Source organism: Haliaeetus leucocephalus, unplaced genomic scaffold (genome assembly GCF_000737465.1).
Source record: "Haliaeetus leucocephalus isolate CR32 unplaced genomic scaffold, Haliaeetus_leucocephalus-4.0 Scaffold151, whole genome shotgun sequence".
Classification (NCBI taxonomy): Eukaryota; Metazoa; Chordata; class Aves; order Accipitriformes; family Accipitridae; genus Haliaeetus; species Haliaeetus leucocephalus.
Window position 1 is genome coordinate 14,588,673 of NW_010972587.1, and position 21,671 is coordinate 14,610,343.

The following is a 21,671-nucleotide window of genomic DNA, read 5'->3' on the forward strand; positions in this document are numbered from 1 at the left end:
CCTAGTAAGTAAAAATAGCAGAAGCATAATTTTCACTGATTTAAAAAGTCAGTGTTACTTGCAAGTTTGTAAGACTTTGGTTTACAGGTACTCTTACTCAGCAAGTTTTATATCTTGTCCTTATAAAACTAATGAAATACTGTGTTCTTCAACAGATTTGGGAAACAAAGAAGGTGTGCAAGTCTTCTGATGCTGTGCTAAAAAGTGAACTAGATGTTGTATTTCACAATGGTGAAGTGATGATTTTAGCAATTTACAATCAGAAGCATTTGCAAGTAAGCTGTGTTTCTCAATATGTTAGTACATTTGAATGTTATCTACACATCTCAGTAGGAAATGGAGGAAGAACTGAAAGAACTGCTTGTTCGTGGCTTTCAGCAGTTGAATCTGTAGCAGAAGACTATATGTATGATAACATTTTTATGCCTAGAAACTCTGCCTAGTTTAGTAAGGAGAAAATGAAGTTTGAGGGGGAATTTCCATACTGATGTTGAAACTGAAGCTGGATGCAGAGGAACAAAACTGTTTTCTCTTCATGACTGGGAGGCTGTGGGCCCTCCAGGCGGCTTAGATGTGCGCAGCAATGTGTAATGTGTGCAGCAGATATAGACCAGGTGTTCCACAGCACGTGTATGTAGTGCATCAGAACTACTGCGTAATAGCTGAAGCAATCATCTCAAATTGGGGGAGTGCAAGGTGCGAGCCCAGGTCTGCCTGTAGCCTTAGGAGAGCATGGGGTCTTTTATGTCCGAAAGAAAATATTAATAGTGGATACACTTTTATTGCTATGGACCCCCCCACCAAGTAGTAAGTACACCAACATCCAAAATATATTTTTCCATTCCATGATAGCAAATGCATGCACATCTTTTTTAATCATGATTCTCTAATAAATCAAATAGTCAGTTGATAGGACTGTCTTTGAAGTGAAGGCAATACAATTCATTTAGATTATGCTTCTACTTGATTGTAATTGTTCAAACATGGAAGCACTTTCATATTTGTTGCAAAATACTGCTTACACAAACCGATTGTGTGTTAACCCACAAAATAGGCAATGCCATATCTTCATCCATGAGAGAGCTATTTCAGGTGTTTAGCCTAAAGCAGCATCTGAATAGGAGTGAACCTTTGTTGTGGACTGTGAAAGCAGTGAATTCTTATTGCTGGGTGTATAGGTAGGTGAGTGTTGGCTAGATTCTGCTGCCCTGCACTGAGGGACACTGTGCAGGTAATCTTTTTGTGAAGGGTCATGTCCTTTCTCCTAATTTGGCCAAAGGCAAACATGTAAGCTATGTAATCCTGGCTAATCAGCATGACCATTGCCTTTATTTCTAGTCCTAGAGATGCTCAGCTTTTCCTAGGCTGCTACTAGAACAAGAGCTTTCTTTGCAGAAACTTTTCTTCTTGTTTGCTCTGTACTTTCTGTTTCACTCTTCCTGATTATTTTCTGTCCTCCTTCTTTTGTCTGTCCTGTCAACAAGTTAGCCATTTCTTACTTTACTTAAAAATCCTATTAAAAAAACCTTAAGTGGGATGATGGTGATATTTGAATAGTGGGGAATATAGATGTGGAAATAGCTAAAATGTCTCCAATGGGGCCTTGGCAATAAAAAGATTTCAGACTTTGAGCCAACAGAAAGCAGTCAATGTTGAAACTAAAATTTATGTGAGCAAATAATGTGCGAGAAAAGAGAAGCTGCACCTGTTGCAGTGAAGAAATGGGAGAAACCACAACGAATGGAGTTATACCTATTTATGTGGGGAGCAGTTCAGGATAATTGCTACTTTTTAATCTTCCTGAATTGTAAAATCTGCAGCAACTACTATGTAATGGTGTAGTTTGGCTCTCATTTGAATTAGTAGACCTGATCTATTTATTTATGATTAGTATATTTCTCTTGTAACTTCACTTTAACCATTTCCTAGAGAAAAATGGTGCTTAGATTTTCTGCCCTAAATACAATTTTTTGACATCCTGTGGAGGTGCAGTCATGACAGAAATCTCCATTGTAGAAAGAGAATAGATTTTTCACCCTTACACAAGAAGAGAAATTGACTCAGAAGACAAATTGCAGTTAAACATCTGTACTGTAATTTAACAGTATATCTCTGCTATCACATCTCTAAAAGTAGTTTTTCTTGCAACCGTGATGTTTTACCTTTTGTAGTCTGTAATCTCTCAGAATTGGGGTCCTAGTCACCTTTTGATGTGCAGTATGTTCATTTTTAAACACTTCACACTGGTAGCTTTCTATGTTAAACTTTGTAAATCATTGTATTCTAATTTTTTTTTTTTTTCCCTTCCCTTGGGGAATTGATTTGAGGGCGATACTGAGTTGAGATTTGGTGTATTGTGTGTGCTAGTAAGTTTAAAGTCATGCTTAGAGGATGCACTTGAACTATTTTATGCTCCATTTGGCCTAAGCTGTAAAATCTGGCTGGCAAGGTAAATTTGAGCATGGAGCTCGCTATATGGCTTTTGAAATTTGGGAGTCACATCTTGAGTTAGATGTAGTCAGACAAACTTTAGAAAGCCTTCTAATACTGAGATGAGTTTCCTGCTGCAAGCTTGTTCTGTTCAGAGAGCATTCTATGAAGATAGTTACACTGACCTTAAAAGCAATTGGTTTATGAAGTAACTGATCCTTATAATTCAAAGTCTGAAACTGGTACACTGTTCGTTTAGCATTCTTAGCTCTGTATTGTAATCTATTTAAGTTTAAATTTTAAAACATTGTAATAACTTAATTAACTTCTTATCTTGCAGCTTATAAATGGAAGTACAGACAGTGTTATTATGCAGACAGCAGCTCCAGAATCCCCCATTTCCTGCTGTTGCTTAAGTGAAGATCTTAAATTTGCAGCTTTTGGACAGGAGAGTGGAACAATAAAGGTATTAAATCCTGAATTTGATTTTAAAAGTAGCAGGAAAACACCCTTCTCGGTGCTTTTTCCTTTTAAAGAAGTGCAATTTGAATGACTTTGTACAATAATATTCTTCAACATAGTACTTTAAAGTGTTTACATTTGCGAGTGATGCCTAAATGAGAATAATTTAAAGGTAGTGCTAATAACATAGCTCTGAATTTCATTTTACCAAGGACTAAGCTAATATGAATTTTTGGTTGTTCCAATCCATTGACTGAGAATGATGTATTTACAATCTCATGTTCTTTAAAAAAGAATTTGCATGTTCTTTTCTTCCTTTTCCTCAAGTATGTAAAATAAATATAATTATTGTATTCTTCATTGTAAAGGTATTACAGTTGTTGGATGGGAAAGTTCTGAAGTCCCAGGAGGCCTACAGGACATCCGTGCAGCATTGTCGATTTACCTCTGATGGTCAGACTCTCATTTCAAGTGCTCATGATTCAGTTATACAGGTTTGGAAGATATTTAAAAAGATTATCTTGTAATTTATTTATAATTTATTTAAAAAGATCTCTTAAACTATAGATAATGTAAACTCAGTAAATGACTACTGTATTTTGTATTGCTCTATCATGGGGCAAGGGACTGTAGAAACTGTAGCCTCTATTTTTACCTTATATGATAACCAATATTACACAACTTCCATTTTTAATGCTGTTCATGGTAGAAAGGCAACAACTCCTTTAAGATGGGTGAAAGGAATATTAATTTTCAAACCAGATAACTCAACAGTTCTGAAGACATAAGTGAAGGGTTCGGGACGCGACCCAGAACTGGCTATATGTGGTAGGTCTGTCAGTGGGCTTGCTTATAGTGTCTGAAGGAAGGAGGTAGAGACCTGTCTCTGAGAGGGCTAGTGTGTCCACCTAGTCCAGTACAGTGCTGAATACAGATACTAGCTAGAAATAGAATGGCTGCACTAATGTGGTCTCAAATTAATAAGCTCTGCCTCTCAGCAAGGTAGATTTGCTCTGAAGAAGCATGCTGGTGTGTCTATATGAGCATTTTAGCTCAGCTCAGGGATGCACTTTTGAAGTGAATGTCCTGGTCATTTATGCTTACTGTGCTTTAGTTTGCACTGCAGAGCAGTTGCAGGCGTGCTGACGGGATTCCTAAAGTAGAGCACATGCTCCAGCTACTAATGAGCATTCAGCCCACACAACCAAACTTGAGCTGGTTTGAAGTAAAACCTCCAAAACACGAATGAGTGCTGGTCCTCAGCGCTGTTTTGCTCACCAAATCTGTTCTGACACCAGTGTTCTACCTACTTGCTGATATACATGTAACCTATGCAGCATCCCGCTTTGGTGTTTGTTTCGATCTGAAGCTAGCTTGAGTGCCGTCACTGGTCAGTTAAGCAGTACAGACAGCTCACCAGTTTATCGGCTTTTTGATCCTTCTTTCAGGTCTAACGTGGGTAGCTTTTCTTCTGGGTCCTCGGCTCGCTCTAGTGGACAGCACCTCAGTTAAACCTGCAGAACTGTCATCTGAACAACTCTGCTTTCTGTCCTTTCTTTGATGCAGAAAACCTGTTAATTTGAAAACTATTAAATCATTGTCATTTAAATTAAATTGATGCTTAATAGCTTCTGTAAAATAAAATTACACTTCTTCAGTTTTCAGTGAAGAGTTGAATTAAAAATAGAAGTGTCATTTTGATATAGAAATGCAAAGCAAAATGTCATTTCATTAAAAATATGCTTTAAAAATAAAAAGGAAAGCCAATTTAAGTATGGAAAATATGAGGTCTGCCAGATGACGGAAGTTTATTTGTTGCAATAATCAAAGGTTTAAAACACAAAACTTCTGGGGTGCCTAGAAAATTATTGTTTTGCTTTTTCTTTTTAAATTACCAGTGAATTTTAAGCATCAAATTCACTTTGAAAATCAGATTATGTGTGTATTATAGGGAGCTCTCTCGTAGGTTGACTATTAAATACTGTGGCATCCTCAATCTTCAGCATCTCTACTATGGATATCTTCAATATATCTAAGCTTTTAAGTAGTTGCCATCTCTATAAGAACTTTTTACGATTCCTGTGACTTAAAAATTAAACAGTTAGTTCATTTGTAACTTATGTTTGCCATTAAAATGTTTTTTTTTTAAAAAGTATTCCATCTTTACGATCAGGTATGGAACTGGCAGTTGAGTGAATGTGTATTTCTGAGAGGGCACAAGGAAGCAATCAAGGATTTTGGACTTCTGGAAAATTCAAAACTTCTTTCTTGGTCATTTGATGGAACTGTTAAGGTAAATAAAAGGCTGTCGTTGATCCTAAAGTGTAAGCTGACTTTTAAAACACGATTTTGCATTTTCTATTTCTACTAACATTTATACTCTTCTTGTATTTTAACTGTACCAGTAAGTATAACAAAATGTTGGCCATATTATAACTAGGTAGCTGAGTTTTATCTCTTAATATATTGTTGTGTAAGATGCAGGTGTTTTAACCTTTTTGTAGTGTTACAGAAGTAAACTGTTTTTCCTGTGTATTTGGTAGGTTTGGAATATCACTACTGGAAACACAGAAAAAGATTTTGCTTGCCATGGAGGTGCTGTTCTTTCCTGTGCTGTTTCACCTGATGGTAGTAAATTTTCATCTACTTCTGCTGACAAAACTGCAAAGGTTGGTTGCTTTCTGTACAAAGATAAAAATGATGCCTTATTTGTCCTGAAATGTAGGCTATATTTTTTTTATTCTGAGGTAACTTGCGATTATTTAAGTTATCCTGTTGTATTTCTAGTATTAAATTTCCTGTATCCGTGAATATGTTTCTAAAGCTGTTATACAGTCATTCACAACTGATCTTGGACATAACTTGAGGCTGTCCTGGTGACTTCTGTACAAATAAAATGCACATTTAATGCACAAGTTTGTGCAGAACACTTTGTTTAGTTTTCTGTATTGATTTGTTAATAGCCTAACATTCTTAATTTGGAAACTTAAGAAAAATTTCTGAAACTTCCAGTGAAAGTGCTGTCCATAGGTTCTGGTGTTCCTGTTTAGAAGCAAGTGAACTGTTTAATATTCTGGGGCTGTCCCATTAGAGTTTTAAAATACAGCTTTAAACTGGTTGATGAATCCTTTTTCTATGAACAGATTTAAACTTTCTTGTAAATCAGTTTCGTTAGAGTATATTCCAAGAAAAAAAATATACTCGCAGTTGTTTCAGTAATTTGTAGCAAATGCATTCTTAGGTGATTCAGGTAATAAAAACAGACTACAGTATAATACATACATAAATGCACACATGTATATGCATATATACAAAAAGTCTTATGTATGTTTGAATACTAATGCCTTTTTAGAAAGAAGTAATAATTGGTTTTGAACTTATCTTTTTCACTCATCTTTAATGTTTTCTGTTTAGATATGGAGCTTTGAAAGTTCATCTGTTCTTCATGAGCTGAAAAGTCATGAAGCCTGTGTGCGGTGCTGTGCTTTCTCTCCTAACAACAAATTATTGGCCACTGGAGATGACAAAGGAGAAATAAGGGTACTGCTTTAACTTTACTGTTTATTTTATTATTCAATCGGTAGTCAGTTCACAGACAGAAGAGTTCTCATAGCTTGTGTTCTGCATGACTAATTTGTTAGTATTGTGTTGAACATCGGAGAGTTGAAAAAAGCAAAGTTTGCCACATGAGACAGTAGTTTGTAACCATATTGATGGATTTATGTTCCATGAATGCTGAGGAACCAATTCACATGATTTACTAATAATTCTACAGTGAATTGTATGTGTGACTAAATCTTCCATATATGATACAGTTCTAAGAGGAGAATTCATTTTTTGGATTATACTGACAGTTCAAGTAGAATGCTTATTTACAAGGTTTTTTTCCTCTAATATAGAAAAATATGTTTCGGCTTTCCTTACTTGAGATTTTTTTTCCCCATTCAGTTTATTTATATACATAATCTTCCCTCTCTTTTAGATCTGGGACATTTTAACAGGCGCATTACTTCATTTCTGCTCCCCAGTTACTGTTGACGAAGGAGAACCAGCACATGGTGGTTGGGTAACAGACCTCTCATTTTCTCCTGACAGTAAAATGCTTGTGTCATCTGGAGGCTTTCTTAAGGTAAGCCATGAAATACTAAAATATCCTAACATACCTAATTAAATACAATGCCCTCATAATTCTAAAGGAAAGTGCAGACTAATTCGAAGAAACAAACCTGAAACATTTTACTTAACACAAAGCTGCTTCATTTTCATGACTGTCTAGCACTTTTCACTTTTCTTCTCAAATCTGAAAGCCCCCTGAAAAGGTCTCTTAAGAATTCAGACTGCAGACTTAGAGTTTGTTTTCAGACTCCATATATTCCATTTTTATTAGCTTCAGATTTTTATTATCAACATCTTTCATTAACATCTTTAATATTAAAGATCCCGATAATTTTTGTCTGCCTTAATAACCACTCGATTTCAGCAGCAATTGTGTTCTTTATAATGAGCAGAAAAATGCTCTATGTCAGGCTTTTTGGTTTGGTTGTTTTTTTTTTTAAAGATACTGAGTTTTAAATTTTTTTATAAATAGAAACTCAGAAGGAATTGCAAGTGATAATTTTCTGCCTTGAAAGACATTCTATAAGTAATCTTTGGAAGAGGGCATGTCGAAACTGAGAAAATCAGTCTTTTCATCAGTCTTTCATTGGTTCAGACATCTACTGAGCATACGTTTTTTGGGAAGGGGAAGAGGTGATCTGTCTTTCAGTCTGTGAATTGATTCTTTGTAATTGTGGTGATCTGTTTTTCAGTCTGTGAATTGGTTCTTCATAATTGCAGATTTCTCATGAGGTTTTTGTTTGGGGTTTTTTTTCCTCATGCGATAGCTAACACCTGTTAGTAGAAACTGTGTGTGTATATGAAATGACAGGTTGTGGAGTTCTCATCTCACAGAGTGCTGGAGGTTAGTTGATTGTTGGTCAGTGTTTAGCTGTTGGACATGCTACCAGACCAATTCTTTGAAGTCAGTTAGTAACCATTTAACAGAGACCATTGAATTTTCTAATTTAGCATTGAAAACATCTTCTGGCGTTCACTTCATATTAAAGAACAAGACATGCGTCCTGTTTCTAGCTTCCTTCCCATTTTGTCTTGTGGTTACACAGTATGGTGGTGTGATGCTTCTTAAAGCATTCTATGACTCTAGGATGTTAGGGACTTCTGGAACTCATCTAGTCCAGCCCCTTGCTAGAAGTAGTTTGTAGAGTTAGATAAAGTTGCTTAGGGCCTTGCCCCGTCAAGTTTTGTCCCCCACTCCAGCAAGGGTGCCTCTGGGCCCTGAGAGGAGAGTCTGACTCCGTCATCTGTAACCCTCTTTTTGGTAGTTGAAGACAGCAGTTAGCCGCCTTCTCCTCAGGCTAAACAAATTCAGTGCTCTGTCTCTGTTCTACAACATCAGTTCTAGGAGTCCAGCCATCTCAGCGACCATGTGCTGGATTTACTCCAGTTTGTTAGTGTCCTTCTTGTACTAGGCTGGGGCTCAACACACAGTGACTGAACTGCTGACTACTACTCTTCAAACTAGCAGTCTGCCCAGCTTGTCACCTATGTTGTGTTCCACCCATCAGTCTTTATCTCTCCAGTTTGACTATTAGGGAGACCATGGGAGACGACGTTGAAAGCTTGGCTAAAGTCAAGGTTAATCACATCCACTGCTCTTGCCATGCTATTTGCAGAGCCACCATTATTGTCAACAGAAGTCAGTTGGGTGGTTCAGCATGATTTACCTTTGGGAAATCTGTGCTAGTTGTTCATGATCGCTTCTTGTCCTGCACGTGACTTGAAATGGCTTCCAGAAATCTTGTTCCATAATAATCCCAGACACTGGAGTGAAGATTACTGCCCTGCAGTTCCCAGCATCTTCTTTGCCCTTCGTGGAAATGGGTATGCATTTGCCTTTTTCCAGTCATTGGGACCAGATTCAATCACTATGTCTTTTCAAAGTACTGTTTTTCTACTTTTCTTTCAAGATCTGCAGATGGATGTGTATGATATGCATGAAAACACATAGACATACACGCATCTTTTTTGTAGGGAGATACTAGTCAGTGAAAATCTAAAACATTTGAGAAGTTTGGACCTCTAAGAACTGGACTGGGTTGGATTGTAGAATTACACAGAAGATACCTTTAAACAAATGAGTCATCTTATTCATAGATGAGGTGCATCCAGCTATGTACTGTTGAACTTGCTGTGTGAGTGGTACCCACTGGCCCAGCACCTGATCACTTACCCACCAACAAAGGTTCAAGAGCTAATTAAGATCTGGTTTTCGGTTTGTTTGTTTTTTTTTTTTTTTCTGGGTCTCCATCAAATAACAGACACTTTAGGAAAGATGTTTTTAATCAGAACATTATAGCTGTGTAGTTGCAAATCTGTATTGTGCACACAACCATAATGTTACATATTTCATGGGATGAGTAAGCTAAAAAGTAGTAGTACCACCACCTGCTTTTATAGATGATCAAAGCTGAAGGTAATCTGTTTTGGTATTTTGCTACTGCACTCAAATGTTGCAAGAATGGAAGGTAGACTTCTTATTGGAACAATCAAGTAACAGCTTTGTGCTGGATTGCGTTTGGTTCAATTTTGCATTGGTCTACAGTTTTCCTGAGAAATGTGAAATTTCAGTCTACATTCATGGAGTAGACTGATGGTTGAAGGTTTCTCTGTAGCGTTGTTATTAGTGCTTCGTTTATATTCTAGAAAAAAAAAAATTTAATCTCTCTGAAAAAAACTCTGTCCTGCTAACAAAACTGCAAATGGTTTGAATTGTGTACATGATTGATCCTCTTGTAAGTCCAGCTAAGTTGTTGTTTTGTTTTTTGTTTGTTTTTTTTTAATCCAGCTATAGTTTCAATTATATTGTCTGGCAATGTCTCATGTATTTGGTTATATAAAAATACATAATCTTTTATATTTTGGACATGTTACAGTTTACATCTATTGATTGCATTTTGTGATGGGGTAAAGGGCAGTACCTGAATTTATTATTTCGTGTGCTTTCCTGAAATTAAACAGCTTCAGTCTTTTTGAAGTTTCTTTTTATCTGAAAGTCTTATAATCCTAGTAACTTACACTCTAGTAAACATTTACTACTTAAGGTTGCTTGTATTTTTATTTTTCATTCTACCTCTTTGGGGAAAGCAGTCAATTGGGCTTGCCATGCGAAGCCTGTTTATAGAATTTATTCTAAGCTTTCTTCAACTAACCAAAAGTGTGTTGGTTTTTTTTTTTTTTTTTTTTATAGTGGTGGAATGCAACTACTGGAGAATCCTTACAAACCTTCTACACGAACGGAACAAACCTCAAGTCAATACATGTGTCCCCTAATTTCAAAGTGTATGTGACTGTTGATAATCTTGGTATTCTTTATGTATTACAGAAGTTGTGATTAATGTGCTGAAAACTGCAAAGATAATTCATTTTTTTAAGCTGGAGACAAAATTCTGCTAAATGATTCTGACACTCACTAAGCTGTGAATTATATTTCATTGTTGTATTCATGATGTTTTCAGGTATATTAATGTACATTTATGCATGTTTTTTCAAATGAACTTGCATTTAATCTGGTTTTTAATAAGAATTATTATTATAATTCTTAAGTCTTGATTTGCATCTTAAGTATGTTGCTTCCAATTTTGTAAGGAAATTTATATTAAGATTATTCAAATGAGTTGACGTTAATATTAATAGTGAAAAAATACTAGGAATCTAATACTTTGAAATTGTATTTTGTGCTAAGTCTGATGGCTAAATGCTCTCTAGCCATGAACACAACTGTGTAAGATGCAAAAAAATTTTTTTTTTTACTGTGATGTAAGGATTTTCATTTAGTACAGAATGGAAAGAACCAGGGACATCCTTCATTTGAAAAATGAAACTAGCTATCTTGGTGCTTGACGTTCAAAACAAATCAAGTAGCTGTTCAGTTTACAGCAGCAGTGCTTCCCACTTGTGGTAAGAACCTTCATGCTTCTAACCTTGTGGAGATAAAGTGCATTGTAACACATATGAGCTATTCCTATTAAGGGGAACACCCTGAGTCTTGTGTTCTCAAGGCAAAATCTGAAAGGATATTACAATTTGAATGGAAGAGATTGTGCTGCATTTCCAGTCAAAGGGTGAATACAGCTAACCAGCTAAACTGAGAATGGAAATGGTTTAAAAGGTATATATTGAAAAATATAGGAGGTGTGAATTTTAGTTATTTTGCCTTTCAGAATTAGCATTCAGTTCATACTATGGAGACATTTTACTGTTGTCAGCTTTGTTTACATGGGATTCTATGCACAGGGATCTCTTGCCTGGTAATATGTGATTTCCTTATGTGATTTTCTGGGGTTTTGTTTGGGTTGGTGTTTTGTTTTTTGGGTTTTTTTTTTTACAGTCTATTTATAGATTCAATATAGGGTAGAAATGTTGACGTTTTGTACTAATTATACTTGACATATCTTTTGCGAATAATTAGATAACAATTTTTCTTAGGTGCCTAGTAACCTTGTTTAGTAAATTGTCTCTCAACTGCTATGAGCAACTGCACAAGCATTAATATGATTTTCATATCTTTGTAGTTGGCAGTAGAACACTATCTAAGTACTTGATTGTAAAAAGTACATTAGAAAGTGTCTCAACTGGTACTGAACAATGAAATTCTCACTTTTATTATTTTTTGTGTGTGCATTTCAGAAGATTTAATATACATTCTTAGTATTTTCCTGGCTTTGACAATCACCAGTTTTTCCTCTTTTTTAACTTAAAATTCCACCATTTCTAAGGTGCTACTGAATACGGGTCAGTATAATTAAAGTACTGCTGGCAGAAATTTAAAGAGAAGAAGTTCAATAGAAAAAACATGATGTTTTGTATTCTAAGTATTTACAGGATTCAATAAAGATAATCCAGACAATATTGGCCAAGTTGTAAATTAATTTGAATTCCTAAGTGTTGTTTGGGTTTTTTGTTTGTTTGTTTTTAATAGGGTAGGAGGGAGGGGGAGCGATGCCTCTTTTATTGTGGTTTTATTTTCAATCTAAACATAATGATGCTTTACAACCTACATCAAAAAATACTTTGGCAGGTAAGCAACAGTATTAAATACGAGGACAGAGGAAAAAGTGGACAAAGGGAAACTGAAGTCTTGGAACACATCCTGCAACGTTCGGGACAGATTTGCTTCTACTGTCTAGTTTGGACAGACCTCATCAGTTCCCTCCCCGAATAGCTGAAGATTCAAGGAGCAGGAAGCTCCACTTAGCCAGCGTCCCTTGATTACGTAGGCTGTGCTGTCCTTATTGTACAGGACTGTGTCGGGCTGAACTCAGAGACCCAATGAGGTAAAAAGGTAACAGGATAAATGTTTCGCGTGAGGAGCTAGGACAGAAAGTTGTCTTTTGTGACAATGCTAATGAAACTCTGATGATAGGAAAAACCAATCATGGTTTAACAAAGAAAGTGAATGGTGTATGAGTGGAGTTCATAGACGATTTCAATTTTGAAGCGAGTAGGAAGCAAGTAGCACAGAAGCTTGAAGTGTGAGATAAATAGTGCATTCTTGAATTCTTCTGCAAGAATTACAACACGGCAGCATTATACTTGTTGCTGGAACTGAGGAAGCTGTGCTTCATAGAAGGTAGTGTTAACAGAGTCAGGATGGTTGCGTTCATGTGCAAATGTATGGAGTGGGCTGTAAGTCTTTGTAGCTGAGGTGGAAGAAGAGAAATAGCAATGAGAAAGTCTGAAGAGCTGAAGAATAGATACGATTTGCAGGAAGAGGATGACAAGTTTTAAATGAGAAATTGTTAAAATAGGGGCCAACTGAGTCAGCAACTTCTTCAGTTTAGAATATTTAAGAAGGTTAAGGCAGTTTACTGTAATAAAAAATAAAGTCCTGCTGTTTCATTAGATTTAGCTGTTCTCTTTGATGTTAGATGTATTTTAAAGGAAACAAGAGAAGGTTTGGCCAGAAGCAATTTTTATGTAGATTGAACATTAGTGCTTCCATGATCTCTTGTAATTCAGATCAAATTGAATCAGTCTGCATTCAGATTTAACTAATGAGCATTGCCAATTTTTATCTAGTACTTTAACTGAAATTATAATATGCTTTTGTGTAAACAATTTTTAGGTACACTTCCTATGAACGATGCCTGTCAGTTTCTGTATAAGTTTTGAGTGTCTTCACTTTGGCAATTAGACCTACAGCCCCTTCATAAATCTTTTTTCTCTTTCCTTTATTAACAAGGAATTGTACTTACATGCAATACAGCTGCTCAAGAGGTTGCTTTATATTGCCTTGAACTGTACCATTCCTTTAACTACAGTGTCCTTTTCCCCCTCTCATCTTACATAGCTGTTTGAAATGGAACTGTGCCATTATTGCCTGAGGCTTTTCCATGTAAAGGTTTATAGATCTCTTGTAGTGCTGGAGTGTGTGGGTAGAGCTGGAACTGGTAACCTGTTGCCAGTAGAGGAACACTCTCCACCCCAAAATTATTCTACCTTCCCTAGAAAATGATGCAGTTAAACTCCCTATTACAGAATGCTGTGTAAATTGCTTGCTTTTTTTTTTCCTCCCCAATTTTTTATTTAGTGAAGTCTCTGTAAGGGACCCATTTCCCCAGGTTGTATCTGGTTATCTGTGTCCTTGTCTCTGCGCTCCTGAGGTCTTTTACAGAAGCTGATGCTTTTTGCAGGTTTCAGGGGAAAGCCAGGCTGAGAAAGCAGTCTGACTCGGGTGGTTTCTTCTGCCCTCCTGGGACAGAACATTGCAGGGAGGCCCCTCTGCCCCATCTTCAAGAAGCCAGTAAATCCAGAATACCAGTAGGTCACAGAGAAATCAGGTATGTTCTTGCACTTGCCAGTAGAACATGACCCCCCTACCAAACTGTTTGGTTGCCCTTTCTCCTTTGTAGCAAGTACAGATGCCATGGCAGTGCTGGGGGGGCACAGAAGTCAGCCTTGGAGCTGAGATGATTTCTGGTGTTTCCCTCTGATAGCACACTCTGGTGTGTTTGTCCGCATTTTGCTTTCCTCTTCCTTCTGTCTGCTATGAAGACACAAATTTATTTGGGCTCATAGATGGTGATGATGATGCCCAAGAGCTCTGGCCACCTTATTTTTGTTGTGATTTCAAGAGCAGAGGCCAAATAGAGAACAGGCAGTGTGCCAGATAGCTAGAACATTTTCTGTGTGATTTTTGTGCTCAATTCACTTTGCTCTTTCAAGCTAGGAACGGTGGGACACAATCACTAGCTCTGCTGATATGCAAGAAGATGTTAAGCTGAGACTAGGCTTGTCTGTGGCATGAACTCTGCAGTAGGTTGACCTCTATTTTTCAGCACTTCCAAAGCTGCTGTGCAGTGTGCTGCTATCCACGTCTTTGCATGTTGGAGTGGGTTTGGTTTTGGGGGGGGGCGGGTGTAGAGCTGTGGGTTTGGAGGAGGCGTGTTGGGTTTTCTTGGGTTTGGAGGGTTTTTTTTCCATATTAACTTACTGCACACCTTTCTTCTAAGGGGACTTTTTATGAGAAACCTTGCAACTGGGTTTAACAGATGCCTAAGCTGGGCTGTTAGGGTGCATTCTAAAAGATCCAGTGAGTATAAAGGAGTAAGATTTTCAGTCTGGTTGTGTTATTGACAACTTCAGCACTTTCTATATCATCTCCTACAGTCACACTCGTGGGACATAGCACAACTGTGTGATAGTTGGGCTAGTTGAACTCTGTGTGTGTGTTTATTCAGGATGAGAAAGCTAAAGTATCTTCTAAGTGTTTCAGTAGGCAGTTTCTCTCTTGGGGCCTGACTGTTAACAGAACAAATTAGCTTCCTGTGCTTGTTTCCATTTAACAAACCATACGTTGTATGTATAACATGTGCTCCAAGGACGGTTAGATTCAAGTCCTTCAGGCTAGAGAGGATTCTTGTTCTGTACTCAAGAGGGATCATCTTAGTACTTACATAGGATGCCACTATTAGACTCTGTGTGTTTATGTGTGTGGTATTTTTCATTTCCTCTATTTACTTCTTTCAGTTTATTTGTGTCCCTCTTTTTTTTTTTTTTTTTAGCTTTGTCCAGTTTCTCTAATAACATATGAACTCAGGTGAACTTTGAAAATCATGATGTTTAAAATTACTCAAAATGAGGCAAAGACAAATTTACCCAATCCAGCTGTGTAAAAGTAAATACGATGCTGTTTAGATAAAGCTCATGTTATTTCTAATGCATAAATGCACACAAAGTGTGCTTAACATTTAAAATAACTTAAAAAAAGGTATTTTGCATTACTTGCGTTTCTAAAGCAATAGGCTCTTTTAATTGTTCTCTGTATATTTGTTCTCTATGGCAAATTTCACTTCTTTAGATAACCAGTATTTTCTAGCAAATGAGAGCAGAGTTTTCCTGTAGTTCTAAAAATCACATTATTTGTCTGTAATATTCTCCAAAGATAATAATAACAACTGTCCATACTCCTCTTCCTCACTAGAGTCAATGTTCAGCTTTATGTGCATTAAGACTTTGTAGCCTGCTGGTTCAAACTCGTATTCCAGTGCTGAGAAATCTTAGTCTTGTCGTGTCCTGAGAGCAAGTTTTATGGTCCCAGAGAAACAATGGCAGGGATATTTCTTTCTGTGCTTCCCAGTTAGAACCACTTAAATTCATCTTTTAATACTATGATCAGTATTGGTTGTTGTTTATAAGCTCCTTAGCAGAAAATATACTTTTGGTTTAACAGCATTGCAATAATGCATGAGAGGAATGTTGTATTTTCAATGTGAGATTTGGAAATACTTAGTTTTGTCTTTTTAACACTTCTTGGTTTGTGGTGTGGGTTTGGGGTTTTTTATGGTTTTTTTGGGGGGGGGGGGGTATTTTAGTAGAGAATAGATGAATGAACAGACATAGGCATAGGTCAGTGAAAATCTGTCTCTAAACACGGATCAAACATTTTGCTTTAAAGAATCCAACCTGAAGCCGATAGTCATGTCTTGATGGTTAAGCACTCAGCACCTAGACGGTAATGTAAGATATACTTATGCAAGTTGGTAGCTCCTAAATTTCTCAATGTATTTGCATGATTTCTTACAATGTGCTGTACACATACTCAGTACAGGATAGCAGTTATGGGTTTTATACTTCCACCTGTACAAAGGAGACTGAAGAAGTTGTGTGGAAGGGGTCTTATCAATATGTGACTTAAACTTCAGAACTGAGAAATGTGAGGAGGAACATTTTAAAGAGTTTGAACATATTAAATGTTGGTTAAATTTTACCTCTATTTGAGTATATATTTAACAGTAGCATGAAAAGAGGTCATCTGAGTGCATCTGAATTTTCAAAGCATTTAAAGAAATATTTTTAACATCTTGCAGATGTTGCACTCTCAGTTTCTCAAAGCCAAACAGTTGTGGTTTTGTCCACTCTAAAAATTATAGAGCAGATAGTAATTTTTTTTCTTTCTACAGTATCAGCTATTAAATTGCTGTTCTGACTCAGCAGCTGGATTTTCATAATCTGGAGCACTGGGTTTGAGGTACATCTTCTGGGTACACGTTCATTCAAAAAGAACGGTAAGTGGCCAAACTGAATCTGTGGAAGAATAGTTTTTCACTGCAAGATGGTAGCAGTGAATACCTGTCAGAGACAGGTACAGTTCAACTGAACTACATATGACCTGGAATTTTCTCCATAGCATATCCTGAGCATTTAAATTTGGTTAAAAATATATTAAACACGGTAGATGTCAATAAGCTAAAAGCCTACCAATTTGATTGTTTTATCTCCTTTTTCCAGAAATATCTTTGTTCAAAGGGTTAAACTTTTGGTTATGTTAGACATGGAAAAAAGTCCATTCTTTGAAGTTATGGTCTATTTTTCCTCTTACACCTCTACTAGCTGTAGAGCTCTTTACACTTTGCAGTTTCTCAAGCTGCTTTACCCCTCATTACATCTCATATTTAGTCCTCAGTTCCTGTTGCTAACCTGCTTTCAAGGGGGGTTTCCACTGTTCAGGGTTCCAGTATCAGTAATGTTAGGGGAAGATTTGCTGGAACGATGTTGTACTTCACTCTCCTTTCTTTTATCACAAAACGGCTTTGTGGAATGGAGCATTTTCTCAGTTTGTGTTCTGGATCTTTCTGGTTTCTTCAGCATGTATTAGTGGAAAAAAAAGAATGATCTTTAACAAGCTGTTAGCTAAGTGTATTATGCATCATACTGCTTTTTTTTGCTAAAATGAATCTAGGAAATTAAGATCACCTTCTCTGAAAACGATAATCCTTCCTATATTTTTTTAGTATTAGTTTGCATACACATTACATTTTCTGCTTTTCAAAAATTAAACCACAGTGCCTCCAGCTCATGCAGCTTGTACCTCCATTACTCCATTACTTATTTTGCTCCTTATTTGAGTTCTGTCATGGGTTAGAAATCATTTTAGGATAATACTATGTATCTGTCTGTGTGTTTGTTTTGTTAAGCAGGAACCTATCTGGAAAATGAGAATTTGATCACAGTGAATACTCTGAGCAGTTAGCAGCAAATACAAGAGGTCTTAACTTTGATATATTCTTCTTTCTCACAAAAGCAAAGTTTGGATATCTAAATTGGAATTGATAACTATGACAAGTAGTGAGGGGCTTTGAGCTTGGGTGTCTTCTGGTTTGAATGTGTTTTGTGCAACTTTTGAGTTCTAACGAAGTGGTTTTCCCTATTGAAATGACCACACCGAGAGATTTTTTGCTGTTTCTAAGGTGACGTCCATTCATGGCTGTTGAGAGTCCTTGAAGGGAAATATTGGAAGTTCCTAAACACAGTCAAAACTTCAAAGCGAGAACAGCTGAATTAGGCATCGTAACCCAAGGACTGACTTGGTCTGAATGGGAGGACTGCAAAAATTCTTCCCCAGAGGAAGGAAAGGCAAAATTTAAGTGACTGCAGTCAGACATCAGTAGCACAGATAATCCAGTAGCAGTGGCATGTTAAAGGTGTAACTGTGACGGTGGTGTTTGTGCAGTGGCTGACAGAAGCAGTACTTTTTTTAACAGTTAAGTGCTTTTTGCTTTCCATTTGAAATACAAGTTTTGCTCTTGCAGATTCTTGGACTTGCTTTTTCTTCCTCTAAGCCAGTTTTAGAGGCTATTTTGAAGAAGATATTCAACTAATTCTGGCATTTTTCCTTAAGAACCGAGTAGAGATTGAAAACTGGGTACCTTAATCTATCCTTCCCTTTCAGAGTTGTTTTTCCCGACAGATTCTTGCTGCATTAAACAAGTGAAGCCATATAACAAACATTTTGGTAATCAGGCCAACATAAAGTACTCATAAATTATCACCAGGCAGCTCTAAATCTGTCATAAGTTCTTACTGACTTGCTCACAGGAATGTTTATGTAATTGAAAGAAAATATAGAGAGGAAGTTAAGTCTCCTTTTTACAAGTTAAATCAACTACAGCGAGATGAAAAACACCCACACACTTGGCTTTGGATCAGCAGAGACGTTCTTTAAAAGCAAACCTTTATGAAATCTTTATTATGAAATCAAATGATGAAATCAAATTCAAAGTGTAAAAATTAGCAGTTTTCCAGGTGTCACTGATTGTACTCTGCTTGCATAATCCGTGTATAACGGATAAGGGAGTTACAGGTTTGGAATCATTCCAGCAAAACAATTTTTGGCATCGCTGGGAACAGAGATGTAATGTAGGATGTGTTAAAGCTCGGAATCATTGAAAGTCGTCCAAGGAGTCACAGTTCTGCAGATGTGAGAGGAAAAAAAAAAAGAAACCACCACAAAACCCGCTGAATGAGATGCTATCTTACGTGACATCCCTTAAAAAGAGGTGTAGAAGCTGCAGTGAAACACAGATAAATATATTAGATGTTTATGATACTTTAGAGTGTAATTTACAAATTACAAAGTAAAGTATAGGAGCAACTGATAGGGATTTGTTTGATCATTTGTCCATGATCTATAAAACCTTTGATGATAACACTGCAGATGATATAAATTGGCTAAAGACTGAATTGCAAGAATAAGTAGCTATCACAATATGATGTGTGCCTGCTTTCAACATCCAACACCATGTTTTTGTTACCTTATGGACAAAGTATAGCTTTGTCATATGTAGTAGACTGAAGAATGCCAGTGAGACCACCTTGAAAATGGTGGTGTGGAATCACAAGTGGATGGTGTCATCCACACAAACTCCAAAGCGTCTGCAGTGGTACGTAAACAGGGCTTGTGGGCACATAAAGAGGGTCTGTCGTGAAGGAGTGAGGAAGTGATCTATGTGCTTCATTAATAAGACATCAGCTGGAGTAGTGCCTATAGCTCCGGTATTTGTATTTCAGGGACAAAATGGATTCAACCAAAATTTAGAAGAGGACCACAAAAAGCGATCCATGGGCCGGGCCAAAGTCTTGCAGTGTAAAGTTTGAGTTGAATTTGTTTTGTTGAATTGGAGAGATGGCTGAGAAGTCACCTGTTAGTGAGGTGTGGGAAAGAGGCAGGACATTTCAGCCTTGCTGACAAAAGAATAACAAGGTCTATTGGCTGGAAGAAAAAAAACCACCTTGGAAAATCATGTAAAGCAAGGGAATTCTTAATTTCTACTTCTCTACACAAAACTGAGTCTAAACAAACATCTCAAAAATACTCAGTCTCTACTTAAATGCTCCCAGCTGCTCATATGCTTCAAATGTTATGGATTATTATAAAGCTAAGATCTCTATTCCCTTGCTCTGCATGTCTCACCTAAAAATAGATACAGAAAGGAACTTAAGAGACCCTCTGATAAAGTTCCTTGTCTCAGGTCTGCATAGTCTGTGCTAGGAAAGCGATTGTAATGAAATACCAAGATTCCGGGTTTTTGTTGGTCATCTGTGGATCAGAAAAAACTTCAGTCTTGTAAAGGCCAAATTATACAGTACATCTTTTCACCTTCCTTTGAGATTGGCCACTTTAGGAAGTGCAGTTTTGAACACAGGTGAGCTGTGCCTTCAGGTGCGACAGGTATTCATTCATCTTTTTGTTTTCCTAGTGCAGTTTCCTTGCAGACTGCATCACGTAATGACTAGACTGCTGGTTGGGAAACAGATTTCCCCAAAGTCAGATTGGCAGGGATAGCTTCCCCCCTCTTTTTTTTGTAGTATAGGGTGCAGGCTATGCGTTATCACCAGATGGAATTACTTGGGTACTTCTCACTAAGGGCTTTCCTGCCATGTCAGGGGCTGGGGATAATGATGGCACTTCAGTAGTTTCTTTTCTTTACTTCTTGTAGCAATCGGTTTAATTTTCTAGGTTTGAGGTATTTGGCGTAGGTAATTCTTGAAGCTGTACAAAATATAGCTGAGTGAAATGTAATGGCTGTGACAGAGAAATGGCCGTGGTGAATGACCTAACATCTTTTCATATTAACCTCCACTCGTGCACAGCGTTCCCAGATACTTGGAGGTTTCAGTAGATTCACTCAATTCCAGTGCAGAATTGTTTATCTGATCCGTCACTGATACCTTCCAGGCAGTATATAACAATGTAAGTACATAAGGCTAACTTAACGAAAAAAATATTAATCTTCTTTGCTACATAAACTCAAGAAATAAGTAGTGCTAGCCTCAATTATATACATAAGATATTTTTGCTTAGGACATGCCCAAGCCCTTGATTTGGCAACCTATCAATTATCATTATCCAATAATCACAAGCAGAAGAACGAAGACCGCACTGCATCTAATGCATTTTTTAAATTTGTGTAGTCTATTTCTTTTTTCCTCATGGTGTCACTATAGGATAAAGTTAATGCTCTTTGGGTATTCTCTATACTGGAGCATATTTCCATTTCCTTTGTCTCCGACTTTCTGGGTTTTCTATTACATGTTTAGAAAAGATGACAACAAATATACTGCCTTCAAATTTGGACATGTTCTCTCAAGCATTGACCATCCTTAACATTGTGTGTGAATTTTTCATTTTGTTTTTTAAAAGGATTTAATATTGGAATAAATTCAGCTTTCGATAAGGACCTGGAGAATTTGAGCAGTTCTTCTAACGACTTGAAGGTAGGAATTGCCATGTTTAAAAAAAATGACAAAAAGACATGTGTCTTACAATTAAGTGAGCTTATGATGTTAAATCTGTGTACATTTTCTGTGTGTGAAGAAGTAGTCTAAGGCCCTCAGTTTCTGTCTAAGCTTCACTTTTTCTTATGTGATTGCAAAGTGTTTTGAATTCCGCTTTCTTGATTGATAGAAAAAGTAGTTTTCTTTTCCAAGCTCTTGGTGGCAAGAGGGGAGGGAGAGAATTTTGTTTCATTTACATAACGATAGCATTTTTGTCCCCCTTGTCGTTACCACTTTACCGAGACCCACATTCTCACAGATATCTAGGTACCTGACCTCCACAGCGGAAAGGTGAAGGATGTGGCACTACCAAATGCATGTAAAATGTTAGGTAGGACTGAAGAGAAATTTCCTTGCGGTATTGTGTAAGAGCGGGAGCCAGGCAGGGAGATGCTGTTTCCCATTCTGGCATTTGGAGCATACCCTTCCTGAAAGGCAAGGACCGTAGGCCATTTCCCTCATTTCCCTTTTCTGCCTCTTCAGTAGGACAGCCGTGTGTGGGCTGGTTGCGTTCAGGATCGTAACGAGGATGAGTGTGACTGTCTAGTCAGTAGGAAGGAAATCATCCACCAGTTCCACAAAATCTACGTCCTAGTGTGAACTCT

General features: G+C 37.1%; 1 protein-coding gene across 11 annotated transcripts in view; it reads left to right on the forward strand.

The window, feature by feature from the left end:
• APAF1 (apoptotic peptidase activating factor 1) overlaps positions 1-21,671 on the forward strand; it is a 58,574-nt gene that overhangs the window by 26,531 nt on the left and 10,372 nt on the right. For 5 of the 11 annotated variants that reach the window (XM_010561913.1, XM_010561917.1, XM_010561916.1 and 2 more), the window contains exons 21-33: positions 156-275; positions 2,771-2,896; positions 3,261-3,386; positions 5,066-5,185; positions 5,436-5,561; positions 6,307-6,432; positions 6,875-7,021; positions 10,199-10,290; positions 11,172-11,258; positions 12,029-12,284; positions 13,644-13,790; positions 16,413-16,517; positions 20,933-21,006. In XM_010561913.1, the coding sequence (XP_010560215.1) occupies positions 156-275; positions 2,771-2,896; positions 3,261-3,386; positions 5,066-5,185; positions 5,436-5,561; positions 6,307-6,432; positions 6,875-7,021; positions 10,199-10,290; positions 11,172-11,258; positions 12,029-12,032 (1,074 nt within the window). In that variant the 3' untranslated portion in view covers positions 12,033-12,284; positions 13,644-13,790; positions 16,413-16,517; positions 20,933-21,006. Of the gene's footprint in view, positions 1-155; positions 276-2,770; positions 2,897-3,260; positions 3,387-5,065; positions 5,186-5,435; positions 5,562-6,306; positions 6,433-6,874; positions 7,022-10,198; positions 10,909-11,171; positions 11,321-12,028; positions 12,285-13,643; positions 13,791-16,412; positions 16,518-19,299; positions 19,368-20,932; positions 21,007-21,671 lie in introns of those variants that run through there. The other 6 variants (XM_010561921.1, XM_010561923.1, XM_010561918.1 and 3 more) reach the window with 6 other exon arrangements.